Source organism: Cyclospora cayetanensis, unplaced genomic scaffold (genome assembly GCF_002999335.1).
Source record: "Cyclospora cayetanensis isolate NF1_C8 unplaced genomic scaffold, CcayRef3 CcayRef3_contig_62, whole genome shotgun sequence".
NCBI lineage: Eukaryota > Apicomplexa > Conoidasida > Eucoccidiorida > Eimeriidae > Cyclospora > Cyclospora cayetanensis.
The window spans coordinates 112501-126400 of record NW_020312613.1 but is presented as its reverse complement, the minus strand read 5'-3'; the positions used below and the strand labels follow the sequence as shown (position 1 = coordinate 126400).

At 50.6% G+C, this 13900-nt stretch overlaps 3 protein-coding genes across 3 annotated transcripts in view; 2 read left to right on the top strand and 1 right to left on the bottom strand.

The window, feature by feature from the left end:
• Nucleotides 1–871: 871 nt before the first annotated feature.
• LOC113146800 lies at nt 872–1651 on the bottom strand. Its single transcript, XM_026335212.1, has 2 exons — nt 1422–1651; nt 872–992 (listed from the first exon to the last, which is right to left on the bottom strand). The coding sequence occupies exons 1-2, from the start codon at nt 1649–1651 to the stop codon at nt 872–874; spliced, it is 351 nt and encodes a 116-aa protein (XP_026190997.1).
• Nucleotides 1652–6037: 4386 nt separating this feature from the next.
• Nucleotides 6038–9218, top strand: LOC34619329. Its single transcript, XM_026335226.1, has 7 exons — nt 6038–6324; nt 6592–6689; nt 6971–7073; nt 8080–8137; nt 8484–8568; nt 8744–8799; nt 9129–9218. Exons 1-7 carry the CDS (start codon nt 6038–6040, stop codon nt 9216–9218), a joined length of 777 nt encoding a protein of 258 aa, XP_026191011.1.
• A 3798-nt stretch (nt 9219–13016) lies between these two features.
• The window catches only part of LOC34619330, a 4300-nt gene continuing 3416 nt past the window's right edge, over nt 13017–13900 (top strand). Inside the window, exon 1 of the mRNA XM_026335224.1 lies at nt 13017–13463. Within this exon, the coding sequence (XP_026191009.1) occupies nt 13017–13463 (447 nt within the window). The remainder of the gene's footprint in view (nt 13464–13900) is intronic.

Below are 13900 nucleotides of genomic sequence, written 5' to 3'. Positions count from 1 at the left end.
TGAGGCGTAGATCAGTGCCAATGCGGGCATTGAGGAATACATCATTCACTTCCCTAAATATCCCAGTTACACAGCGACAGACCCACTTGCCGTTGGCGAACCGAGGGTTCGAATGCATCTAGTCATAAAGAACACGTGCTACACCAGCCCTGTCCTTCGAGCCTACTGCGCATTCCTCAACAAAATTACCGTCTGCGAGGGCGCTACGTGAGCATCAAATAGCAAGTCATGACGGACTGCGCATCCAGACGGCTAGTCGATGGTTTGGGGAGCTATTCACCGGTTGCAATGGTTGAATCAATTTCTCCAGTACTCTTTCCAGTCTTTGTAGAAAGTGACATTCTGTGGGAATATTGTGGTGGGTCGCTAAACACAGAAGCCACCCAATCGGCCTTGCAGACATGGATGCCCTGCAAGTCAGCCACCAGGAACAAAACCTAGACATCCCCAGGGCATGCTACCCGTTTACTGTACCGCCTACTCTCCATGAAGCTGCTGGAAGAAACAAAGAGGAGGCTTTCACCTCAGAAAAGTCTGAAAGAATTCATGAATAAAAAGAAGCAGGTTCTTAACAAGTCCCACAAATCTGGGATGCAGCTAGAAAGCGGTTTATTCACCTCCCTACAAAGCCACGCGTTGAATAGTGCAGACTGCGGGAAGGGTGAACATGAGATGGCGCGTTGTTGGCATTGGCTCTCAAAAGACCACGTTTCTTAGTACCTGAGAGGACGCAAACACACATGTATACATGCGCAAAACAATGGCGGCTCTTGCTGCCATGTTTCTGGCCGTGACACCCACGAATGCCGCATGCAGAACTATATCGAAACTGCAGTGGAGGACCAACTATTCGGGTACAAAGGGGCTGTTCTTACCAGTATTTATCACGGACTTCATGCTCAGCATCATGAAACATCTTCTTGATGATGCCGTATGTCACCATGCCCGGCCACACCCACCACCAATAATACGCGCTGAATTTTGCCCACGTTCTGCAGAGACACAAAATCGTGTGCCCCGGTGCAGAAAGTAGAAGGGTGCGAAAAATCCAAGCAGAATGCCCTAGTCGACGTCGCGTCAACTCCAACATGGACCGACACCCCCAAGTCCGTTGAACACTTGAAACAACCCCGCTCCCCTCCCCCCCGAATCCCTTCGACAACGACCCTGCCAAAGAAAAACGAGTGAACTGGCTTCTGCAGAAAGTATGTGCTTGAAACGACGCAGAAAAAACATGCACATGCTCGCGGAAGCTGCGCTCCTGGTATTGGCACCTCGCCGGGTAAAGCTCTCTGGAGCCCTCATCATGCACCCTTCTCACCTCCCCCAAGGAATGCTGCCACACACATTCCCCCAGACGCGTCACAGCTACCTAGGTAATCGATAAGAATGTTGCCATAGGAAGCGCCACAGCGTCTTGCCTTGCCGGAAAAGTGTGCCAGAATGGCCAAAGGATCTTCATCTGAAACGGCGAAATGGTCTGCTGAATGTAGCCGCCATAGGCCTTCATGCGATTCTTCCACAGCAGCTCCTGCTCAGGGGGAATCGGATAGCTGCCAAGGGTATACTGCTGAAACTTGGGAGAACCCCTGGAGCTCAAAACGGCTCCGGGGTTCAATGCGCGGCGAAGCAAAGCCGCGTGAAACTTCATCTTGCTGTCCAACTACGCCTTCCTCTCGTAGTTTATTTGCTGTTGTGCGACTCGAACGGGTTTTCATGCCCGAAAGGTGAAAATGACGCGCCTTTGTGATGCCAGAACACTCGAGGATCCACAGCTACACACGCATGCCCAATTCAAGCCCCGACTGCGCATGCTAGGGGCCTGCAGCAAGAAACTTGGAGTTTTCCTGTGTAGGTCGAGGCAAAGTGGTGCCTATAATTGTGGTTTCGTTCGGCTCATGTATGCTTTCAGCTGCACGTGACGCCTTACTGGCGGGAGTTACGGAAGGCTGGCACTCGGGTTAAGGCCGTGAGCGCAGGATAAACTTAAAGGCGGATACTGCTTCCGCGTTTCTCTAATGGCTTCAGGCAGATGGAAAACAGATGCGCATGCATCAAGTGCATCCTGAGGGGAGTGCTATCGTCGACTTGCATGGCTGTCATGACTGCGTACGCCAACTGGGTAACGCTTGGCTCCGGTCTCCGTCAGCATGCACCCAACTCCGCATGCATTGCACACGTAATAGAGAATATAAATAATAGGAAAATCATTGAGGGCTTTGCAAAGAAGCTCCCTTCTTTCCTTCCCTGCTCTCTTCGGGTTCCACCAAGAAGGGAAAGGCTTGCTCTGGTGGGCGCAAGGAACGGACTACAAATTAGTAGGGAATCGCCAAGTGAACTAGTTTACTCGGGAATCTTTCTCTTGCAAAATACTGAGCGCCCGATCCAATCCGACGCAATATTGTGTGCGCTTGCGGTAGATGATAGGTGTAACTAACTGAATGCTCAGCGTGCCTGGAGGGTGCAGCTACGAGTACTGTAGCTGCTTCCGCTCTCTTCATAGTGGGAACTGAAGGGTGCTGAAAAGGGAAGGCGGCAATCCTTGAGAGACACGCTGTAGCTTTCTGCTAAAATTTGGCTGAGTTTGGAGTTCAGTGTCTCTCTACGGAGACATGAGGTCAAGGGTTACTGCTTGTGGCACCACATGTTTCGATACAGCTGTTACCCACACATCCATTGGCTGTGGATGCACTGGGTTGTCAGCTTTCCCTACAAGGTTTGCCTGGTTTTATATAATCGATTCGGTAATTTGATATTTTGATGTTCCTTACAAGCACGCTGATGAAAACACTCTCGAGATGCAAGCTGGTGGTGGCACAACGCCAAATGGGGAAGTAATGGCCGTCCTGCAAGCTGACGCAAGCGCAGCAGCCCGATCGCCGATAAAAAAAGCCGTGATTTGTCGGCAACATGACAAATTTGTAGATGCGCCAACGATCTTACAGTGACCAGAAGACGTGACGACCGTAAGGACGAGAAATCACTCGGCCGATGAAATCGTCGTCATACTTGATGCTGCATTTCAGCTGGGATATTAACAAGTTCAAGCTTTACACCAGTTTCCTAAGACTGGCGTGTGTGAGATGATACGCCGTTTTGTGCCTGCTATCAGGGTAGATGGGAAATTGTAGGGAAGCTTGTGCGGAGGCGCATGTCAGACTTCTCGTGCGTGTAAATTATCAGACGATTCGCGGATATGAGGCGTCGGGAGCTTCTCCATCAGAATAATCTTGTTCAGGAGCTTAATGTCAGCGAGCAGGCCCTACCTTCCATCCTTTTTCAACAATGCACGGCGTTATGCCCAAACTTGCGGGGCAAGGGGACGATTGTACCCAATGCTCATCTTGTTGGGGGACTGTTTGAGGCAAATAGGCAGCATGGGTTCCCTCTGGCTTCCTTTTCTCGCTCTTGTTCGACTCCAGGCTAGGACCGGCTGACAGCCCTGACATGCATTCGTTCTGAGTCCTACATGGCTGTTTATGTTGAGCCCAAAACGCGCAAGCTGCGCTTTTGTGCTCCAGAAAACTCAAGTAAGCCATCATTCGCGAAAGACACCCAGCTGTCTAGTCGCCAAATCGCTATCAAGCCCATGACCAGCTGAATTGAAATTTCGGATAGATCTGGGAAAATCATTAACAACGTAGGGCTTTTTTTAGGTTGTGACTTTTGCATACCAAAGTTGCATCTTTTCGATACACCGATCTACAGACACACTTCCCTGCCTCCGCTTTCGCAATTTTCCTGAGCTAGCTGCTGAGCTGGTCTTGGCATAAATCAATGAGCTACGACATCTACAAGGGGCTTGGGCTGTGATATTCTTTGTGGGCAGACGACCTGCTCTACCTGAAAAGAATTTACCATTGAAGGGCTGCTCCCTTCGAGAGACAAGCTGCAAGGAGCACTTGTTTCCCTTCATCAGTGGAGCACAGGGCGATGTGCACCTCCAACCGGCTAGTAAAAACTTTTCTAGTAGATGCCCATCCGTACGGCTGTCACACTTTCTAGTTGCTGTAATCCTGTAAAATGGATCTAGACTTCGAATCGCCGACGGATTATGTTTGATCAAGCTATTCTGTACTCTAGTATTTGATGTTCTTTGGCAATAGTCTGGCAGGAAAAGTCTGGTGATTGAAGTTGACGATAGTACAGCGTCGAATGGGCCAGCAAAGGCCACCTTGCAAGCTGACGTGGAGGTGGCAGCTCCACAGTTGTTGCAGCGGAGCCTGAGATCCCTCTGCGTTTAGAGCCATAGGATGAGTAGTGATAAGCTGCATCGAGCCATGTGGTGCTACCATCTGGGAGGCCTCATCTAAGGCTTCATTAGAAGCCCACGTAATACTGGAGTCAATGCAAACTTGACAGAATGGTGCTGTGCCTCCAAGCGGGCTCCTGCCTTCCCTGCCGGTGCCCATTAGAGTCGCCTATATGAGGGGAAAGGGACTGCTACGGTGTGCATATAGCTGCACTCCCTAAGCGCTTTGAGAACTTACAGCTAGTTGCAGCTAGCACGTAGCGTAGAAGCCCGAAGAATGGCATCTCGTGCAGAAGCTTATTCTGCACCACGAAAAGTGTGCGATCAGACGAGCCAGTAAGTGAAATCGTTACCGATTCCTAGCTGAATATGAATGGTATAACAAAGAGTACCTAACCTTGGGTAAGCCCGCCATACAAAAGGCACCTGGCGAGCGAAATATGCGGCCGCTTCGGGGAATGCAGGTCATTAGAAACGCACATACATGGTACACGCAGGCACCTCCTCGAGACCAGATTGCATAGGGTAGGCGGAAAGGGCAGTTTCAACTCTTTTTAGCCGAGGAGTTCGCTGTGGCGGATTTTGTCGCTCAGGTGGGTGCCTGGACGAGCTCCTGTGCAAAGACAGCTCCCCGCGAAAGAGCATCCCGTGCCTCTCGAAGATAAAAGAAGGTCAGAGCATGCCTGCCTTGCGCTGTTTAATCCCCGAAGCCCGTGGTAGACTGTACGGGCATCTCCAGAACATGCATTGGCTGTACGGAGCCTTTGAGCGAGACACTGCCCCAGCACTGCACGCGACTGGCATTCAGCCAAAAGCCTCCGATGGCTTCCTAGCATATTCTTTTTCTGCGGAAATGCTGCAGGCACCACGTGTGTGCATGTTTTCCTAAGAGCAAGCGCTGTACATCCCATGCGGGCTGGAGAGGGGAGGCCCGAAGCACAGCCAACCAGTGGTCAGCTCGCCTGTGTCGAACGCTCCCCAGCCCATCGAACATTGCGAATTTTTATTATTTCCTTTGATTTGCCCTATAAGTATTGCGAGAGGGCGGCGGAGTTTCCAGCGGTGTATGTGCTGGCGCGCAAACCTCCGCCTCGGACAGGCTGTTCGTGCAAATCTTTTGGCGATCGTGTCTTGCATCTTCGCCTCCCGCCTCCCGTTATTTGCGTCTTTCTGCTCATCAGCGCCTTTGGTAGCCTGAAAAAACCGTTTCCATCGAAGTGCCCGATGCGGGGAACGGGCGCTGCGTGCTGCTGCATGACAGGCTGACTGCCCCTCATCCACTCCACGACCGACCTGTCGAACCCAAACACACATACACATGCACGCACACAAACACACACACATATATACGAAAACACGCTTGTGCGCAAACGCACTGCCACTTCCCATGATTCCGTGCTTGTCAATCTCACGTTTTGAGCATTGATTCGTGTGCATAAGCCACGTACTGTTCTCTGAAATCCCCCGCTGCTAAGCGTGGCTGCTGGTGAAACCCAGCAAAAACGTCGCGACAACAGCTGTGGAGTTTGCTGCAGCCCCCTTCCCCCACCTACGACCACGGAGGCATTTGCAGCCGCAGCAGTGCATCAACACAAAGGCTTCTGGCAATACACACACTTACCCACACATATACATATACACTTACCCACATATATATAAATACACTTACTCATATAAATACACCCACATACACTTACCCATATAAGTGCACACACATACACTTACCCATACATATATACACATACTATATCCACAGCCACATGCGACAGGCAGGCAGCCATCACGATGGATGGGATCCGTAGAGGCTTCCCTTCCGCAGCTGCCGCAGATTCTAAGCCCCCTGCCGTGCTGAATTGCATGCTGTCAGTGCTTTTGGGGGCGGCTGCTGCGGCGGGTTCGCTTGCGCGGAAGGTTCCCTTCCTGAGACGCTGCTGCCTCAGAAGAAGGGCAGCAGCAGCCGCAGCAGAAGCTTCCGAAGGCGTCAGTACAGCAGACTTGGAGGATGGCGGAGGAAGGGTGCTTTGGGAGCTGCGGAGTAGTCGAGCCTCCGCGCCGAAAGGCGTTGGAATGCAGTAAGACACAGAAAAATGAAAGAATCCCTGCACCCCCACACGCTTTGCGCAGCCTGTTTGTACGTGCGAGAGCTGCTTCTTGGAGGGCGTTTAGCCGTGGCTTCCGCATGCTGGAGGAATGGGCACAAGAAGCTTGCTGAAGCTGTTCGAGCCAAGCAGAGACGAGCAGAGCTGCTCTGCTCTGCTCTCCTAGCGTCGCACGGAGAGCGCGCCGCTGCAGCCGCGAAGGTGCTCTCCGTCTGCGTCGCTGAGTGCGTGCAACTGCAGGATGCACTCGGAAGGCATGGTGGTTAGTGGACTGCAGCTCGGAGGCGAAGGTCTAGCAGTCGCTGACACCGCTGTCGAGCAGGATAGATGTGTCTTTGGTGGGTGCATGCTGCCGCTCGATTGCGGAGTCACGTCTTGAGAGACACTGGCATACCGATCGCTGACCTTTTTCGGCTTTACGCCTCTCCCTCAGCGTTCTTCGTTTTTGTGTGCCTTGTTTTTGATGAAGAAAGGGAGAGAAGGGGGGAGGGGAAAAGGAGAGGGAAGAAGGAGGCCTCTCCCTTTTGGCGAGATGCATACGCCTCGCTTGATGCACGGCAGCGCTCCCTGAAGAAAGCCTCCTTCCCCTCGCATTTCGTTCGGCATGCTGTGTCTGCAGAAGTATGCGTGTTGACACCTGGAGAAATACATGTTGGCGTGTGTCGTCTGCCATGGGCGGAAGAGCTACAAGACGCTCAGTCTTTCATATCTGGAAAGCAAAGGTATTTCACATAGCCTCTCTGCCTCGCGCAAGCACAAACCAAACTGTTGGCTTTCAAATCTAGAAATGGCAGCCTCAACTCGAACGCGCTTGCTTGTCTGTTTGTGCGGCTTTGTCCTTCTCTTGGTGAGTGCCTCCTCTTCTTTCCTTGACTGCGTTCCCTCGAATGGCTGTTTCTTCGCCTTTTATTATATGCGCGCGTCTCTCTCTCTCTGCCTCCAGAGTCTCTCTTCTTCTCTGATGCCGACTGGACCTTTTCTGTGCGGTGCTCTCGTACGACTCCTCCCCGCTCCGTATTCTCCCCTTCTTCAAGCTGCATGCTCTGCTCGAAGCGCTTGAACGCGTATAGAATGTTTAGGGAAGAGCACGGAGTGCGTCCTTGTGTGTATGAATGTATCTCTCTGTGTATCTGTGTGTAGGTACATGTATGTATGTATTTCTTTGTGTATCTGCGTGTGTGTACATGTATGTATGTATGTGTGTATCTGTGTGTATCTGTGTGTATGTGTATATATGTATGCATATACTTGTATATATCTCTGTGTGCATGTGTCTGTATGTACATGTATGTATGTATTTCTGTGTGTATGGATGTGTATGTACATGTATGTATGTATTTCTGTGTGTATGGATGTGTATGTACATGCATGTATGTGTGTCTGTGTGCATGTGTATGTATGTAAATATGTATATACATGTATATCTGTGTGTATGGATGTGTATGTATGTGTATCTCTGTGTGTATCTATATGCATGTACATGTATGTATGTGTGTCTGTGTCTCTGTGTATATGTACTATGTGTGTATGTCTGTGCGTGTATCTGTGTATCGATGTATGTATGTCTGTCTCTGTGTGTATGTCTATGCGAGTACCTGTGTATGTCTGTCTATGTATGTATGTGTGTCTGTGTATGTCTGTCTATGTGTGTATGTCTATGCGTGCATGTCTGTGTATCATGTGCGTGTGTGTATTGTCTGTTTTCATGGTTGCGCTTTTGGCCGTCAGCTGGATGACACCCTTAGGAGCGCCAGACGTTCCTGCAGTTGAAGAAGGCGATATAATCGTGAGTTCTCGGGGGTGGAAGGGGGCGAAGAACTGAGCACAAAGGGTTTTTTTTCTTAGAGTGGCAGAGCGACGTGCAGTAGGCTGCGTGCACACCGTCTCCAAAGGCAGCCGAAGCGGCTCTAGAAGTGTGCATGCATTCATCCTTTGTAGGCATCCTCTGTGTCAGCACGTCGAGGCGGGCATCTGCGCCTTCTCCTTTCTCTGCCTGTGGTAGTCATCATGGAGCGCTACGTCTCTCCGAGTTTGCCTGCTCTTGGCACAGCGCAAGTAGCCTCTGCATGCGACTGGAGTGGCACCTCAACGGACGGCTGCTTTAGGGTGTTGTGGTGCTGCTACTTCTGCAGACTTGCGCAGTCGATCAGTCAGACTCCCCCGCGAAGGTGAACCTCCTGCTAAACGGCATGCCGCTGCCTGCATCTTCGCGGTCTGGTGCGTCCAACTTTTGTCTTTGGATGCTTCCCCTTTCTCGTATGCCCTGACTTGCTCCTCTGCACTGCGCTGCTCTCAATGCGTGTCGTCGGCAGAAAGCGGTCGAGGCGACTTCGACGATTTTCGAGCAGTGGCTCATCATGCCCTTTTGTGCAGTTTTTCGCATGCGCTTCAGGGATACACGGAGAGGTCTGGCCGGCGGTATTTATCAGAAAGGGCGCTACAATCAAGGTAAAGATGCTCAAAGATTTGTTGCCTCTCTATATACATATATATTATGGATATATTATGTATACATATATGTATCTCATGTATATATATATATAGCCAGTCAGTTGCGTGCTCCTGTGCGGACTCGTTCTGTCGCTTGTCATTTGGAATGGGGAGGGGCCACATATAGCCTCGAGGCGAAATGAGACGTCTTATTGCCGCTGATTCTGCCCCCCTATCTCTTTCTTTCTTGGGGAAAAACTTAGTGCTCGCTTTATATGGCTCCTTCGCACGCAGGTAGACCTGACCCCTTTAGTGCAGCTTGCCCTTTGCGTGTCGCTTCGATGCAGTGGGCATTCGACAGTTCGGATTTGAGGCACCTTAACGTGCTGCAGGATCGAGGCTACCAGCCTCTCATGGCGAGCAGAAATCTCATATAGCCACGGGCAGCAGCGCGAAACACACGGTGCAGGAGCAGCCAGAGGCTTTGCAGCCTTAAGATGCTGTGCCCAGATCCGGTTGTGTTGTGTAAATTCCCTTACACGGGTGCATACAGACACGCGCATGCATGCATGCATGCACACACACACACACATTCACACACACATGCGCAAACACATACGCAAACACACACACACGAACTTGAGCAACTGGCTTCCTCTGTAGAAGTGTTGATACGCGCATAGCCATATTTTCGGAGTTCTTTATATATGTCTAGATATGCGTCTCCGGACGCAACACGCCCTGTGCCCCTACGTCTATCGTTGTAAATATGCATTTCATATGCGCAACGGATGCAAGTTAATCAAGATACCCACGTTCAGCCATACGTGTATCATCCGTAGAGTCACAACACCCGGATTCATATTTGTAGCTGTATGGCTAAAAACGAGTCCTCAACTGAACTCATCCGTCCTCGAGCATCCGCGAGGCAGCAGGAGCCACCGGCACACAAATATATATACACAAGCAGGAGAAGTTGATGCTTTGAATTTATGGATAGAACGTATGTGCATAGACATGCATGTAGTTTATTGCAACGGTGGGAGGCGTAGACGCTACGCGGATGCTTCGCCCCCCGTAAGACCTGCAGTGAAGTTCGACTTCTTTCGTCGATCTTGTACTAAAGGGTTGCGGTTTTCCATACTTTTGGGCAACGCGCAGAGAAATTCCAATAAGATGGTACCGATGCATGCGTTTGCTTACCCATTGTGGAGTTGTGTAGACGTAGGAGTGTATGTGGATTCAAACGCACACCTTTCTGTATGTCCAAATAGTCGCTAGGTCGTTCTGAAATGCACAAAAGCGCAAACAATGATGTGTATCCAGGCTTCGCCCGCAGCCTTGCTTGACAGTAGATGGACCTTCATCCTGTGCAGGTCATATATCCATGTACACGTAGGCGAATGCAGACATGCAAATGCATACAAAGCTACTCATCAGCTTCCATTGCGCATGCTGGTACCGATACGGACGTGGCCTCTGTGCCAGCAAACACCTCAGCAGCGGCTCTGCGTCGAAGCCTCCGCGTGCAACTTTTCGCAAGAAAACTGTAGGCAGACCTCTATACTGCAACCTGTATCGTTATCCCTTTCTCTGTAGAACTGCCGCTCCTGTCTCTGCCTGAGGCGCGTTTGGAGGCAACACACAACGCTTCTTTTTCCTTTGTTTACTGTGCAGTGTCACGACTCCTAAATTGTTGGTTACCTTCAAGGCTCAGTGTGTGGCCCCGCCTCCTGCTGCGAAGTTGCGCTTACGTGCCGTGCCGCCTGCCAGCACTGACAAGCGGCAAAACATACTGCTCTTCATATCTCTATACGTATGGCTTCACTCAGATGGGCAGTACGGGAAAGTGCATACAAAGCTGTAGAGTGCGGAAGCTAATAGTGGCCCTTTGGAGCTCGCTGTTAGCATGTGTAAAGGAGCAGTCCAGCACGGGCAAGCCATGTTAGAGGCTTGCTGTACTGCGCATGTCGGCATACTTTCAAGTGATTTTCTATAGGCGTACATGTGCATGCGCAAATGCACTCATGAAGTCGCACATATGTGTATGCCGGCCTACCTGGAGTTTCGTACATAATACGATAATCCTAAAGGCGAGGAATAAGTAGAAGTGCTTCCATATATACACTAGACAACGTAGCGACGGCTATATAAACCTATATATATATATATATATCTATTCTCTAGCCATATACATATGTATGCTTTGCTGCCGGCTTTTCGTAACGCCCAACGAAGGTTTCCATGGGTAGGCCCTCGTGACCTCAAACTCAATACAAGACTGCAAACAAAGCTTATTAATATTTCTTCAAAAGAGCCCTCTCCCGTGAGCTTATCACCTCTTGGGGCTTTGTTGCGATGGAGGAGGGACTGCACGGTGCACTTGTGCACCCTTTAGGCGCTCCGAGCATTCGCAGCTCTTTTGCATAGCAGACGGCGCACAGGCACACACGGCACATTTTCTTTTTACAAATAATAAGCTACCTCTCTTGTGCGACGCAAGTGAAGCGCACGGATAAGGATTCTTTGGTGACTCATAAGTCAAGAAGTAACGTCAGACGGGGAGCTGCTGTAGGCACGGCAGGAAGCAAGACAAAGTGAATAGCGCCAGCACATGTAAGTGCCAAGGGAAAACGGCTGCTGCAATACCTGCGAGGTGAGCCCAAGAGTTTAGTCCGCAGGGTTTGGTGGCTCGAATTGGAGGTCTTTGCTCAAGCCGTCGGAAAAGCTACGCTCTAAAATTGATGAAGTGATCGTTTGCTGGAGCTTGCATCTGTGGCCTTTTTCTCGCAGACAGTACCTGGCGAGCACGTAGCCAAGGTGATAATAAATTAGACTCTGGGGGCTGTTGTTGAGCCGGCCTGCCTGTAAGTTGGGTTTAATAGTAAAGGATATGGTAGTTTGTTCAAGGCCTTAGCAATGTCATGTATTCCGTCCGCCCCACAGTTTCGAGGAAGACTCCTAAGGTAAATTAGTCTTTACTGGACACGAGGCGTCTTTGAGTGTTCAAGCCCTGGCTAGGTGTACATACTGGGAACATGCATAATAAAGCCTGGTATCAAACAAAGGACTGGTAGTACACGAAAAATGGATATGCAGTGTGCGAAAATCCGGCTTTTTCTTGCTTTACTGTCATCTCTAATGTTAACGACTGAAGGAGGGGCGAAAAGAGCGCATGTGCTTTTTGTTCCGTTAAGTAGACGCGCCTCAGCTTTCTGCAGAAAACGGAAAAAGCCAGCGAATTTGTTTCAAAAAGAATAGCATCGACGGACATGCAAAGCTTGCGTCGTCCTATGAGCACCATAGGGCGCCACCACACAAACTGCGCGGACAAAAAGTTGGGATTTCAGCTTATTTATTCTTGTTCTGATTCTTAAAACTTAAGTCAAAGATTTAAAAAGTTTAAATTGATGGAGCAGAAGGACACTTGGTGCTTCAATTTTGAATTTCAGCTAATCAGTGGAGGAGTGTGTGGGGGAATGTGGGTGCTTGAAAGGCATGTGCTTATTTCCACCAAACCGCCCTTACGCCTACATATAACAAGCTCGAATATCATAAACGACTTGTAAATGCTAAAATGTTCTATCGGTAAAGCGTACGTGTGCATTTTGTACTGGTGGCCAATCGAGCAGCGCTGAGGTGTCCAGACACCGCGCGATCCGCGCAAACTCCTGTTCAGGATGGGTTGTTGCCATGACCCGTCTGCCTTTAGATCAGTAAATCGTGACCAAAACGCATGCTTTTTGACTCTAAATCCATTAATTCCTCCTATATATTGTCTTCCTGCCAACCCTCCGGCAGGTTACCTTGGGCGTCCCTTCAAATTGACTGACACCGCTTCACCTCAAAGCCCCCGACCAAAGCATTAACGCTGCTAGCAGTGCAGTTTCTTGTGAAATATGAATTTTCCACTATTTGGCGATAATATTGACGTACCTCTGCTTAATCGAAGCTTCTTTAGTTGTCCTGGGTGAGGAAAACACCCCGGTTTCATTTTTTTGGCGCATCACCATTGGTCTAGTCCTTGAAAACAGGTTTTTTGCAAGACGAACACGTGCATTGCCCACCAAAGCCATTCCCTCTAAGCTGTCTTTTTGATTATTCCTAGTGTTGCATCCGTTCCACCCCGGCGTCTTTGCACTGACGCACGCCGTCTATCTGGCGCTCCGCTTCCCCTAGCCACGAGTTCAAGCTGCTTCGGTTTGTCTTGGTTAGAGGGAAACCTGGAGAGAGAAATGCGACAGCTGCTTCTTGGAGCGCAGTCAGCGTCCTACGCTGCTGCTTTTCCAGCCCTTTCTGAGGTATATGCCCTCAGCAGCATTCTAGATTCTGAAGACGCGGTTTCAGGTGCAGAAATCGCGCTCACCGCAGCGTCAGCCACAGGCTCAATCAGCACAGAAGGCACGGGCGAACGCGAAGGGAGAGACACAGCCTGCAGCACTCGCAGCAGCAGTGAGGATCGCACACCTGCGCAGCCTCCAGAAAACGGAGGTTCAAAGGTGACCTCTCACACCCTTCCGCCTTCGGATTACCGACTCTCTGCGCCACCCAAAGGCATCGTTCTCTCTCAGGAACCTTCGGTTGTTGCGTCGATCCCAAACATCGTAGCCGGAAGCAACAGGAGCAATGAGTGCGTCGGAAGCAACAGCAGCAAAGCCTCTGCTGCTTCCCACGTTATGGCCGTTCGCTTTCCAGGAAGCTGCAGCGTGCAGCCTCCAGCTGCCTCGCTAGCTCTGCCGCTGGCTCCCGAAGACGCGCATGTGCTCAGAGGGCATCAGGCATTCTCAAGAAGCTACTCGACTCCCACAGCAAAGCCGGCGCTTCCAATGCAGCTCAGCTGCCCTGCACGAGCTTCGCCGGAGCAGAGGCTGAACAACAGAACGCACATGAAAACAACTTCAGGGGAGGATGAACAAGCCAAAAACGCATCTCCTCCTCTCTTACAGGCTGCTCTGCCACCGCTCCCGCTTCCTCCGCCTCCTCATGAGGCTCTCTGCAGGGGGGGGGGGTTTCCTCCAGAGAACCAGCAGCCACAGCAGAACCAGCAGCCACAGCAGCCACAGCAGAACCAGCAGCCACATAGGGGATCAGGGCGGCTGCACCAGCGGCACCAGCAACA

Excerpts from the sequence above, each read along its gene's own strand:
- LOC113146800 (XM_026335212.1), bottom strand. The coding sequence starts at position 1,651 with ATGAAGTTTCACGCGGCTTTGCTTCGCCGCGCATTGAACCCCGGAGCC. Across the intron at positions 993-1,421 it reads TGGCACACTTTTCCGGCAAG|AACGTGGGCAAAATTCAGCG; the intron begins GCAAGACGCTGT and ends GTGTCTCTGCAG.
- LOC34619329 (XM_026335226.1), top strand. The coding sequence starts at position 6,038 with ATGGATGGGATCCGTAGAGGCTTCCCTTCCGCAGCTGCCGCAGATTCT. Across the intron at positions 8,569-8,743 it reads GCCTGCATCTTCGCGGTCTG|GGATACACGGAGAGGTCTGG; the intron begins GTGCGTCCAACT and ends CATGCGCTTCAG. Across the intron at positions 8,800-9,128 it reads GAAAGGGCGCTACAATCAAG|TGGGCATTCGACAGTTCGGA; the intron begins GTAAAGATGCTC and ends GCTTCGATGCAG.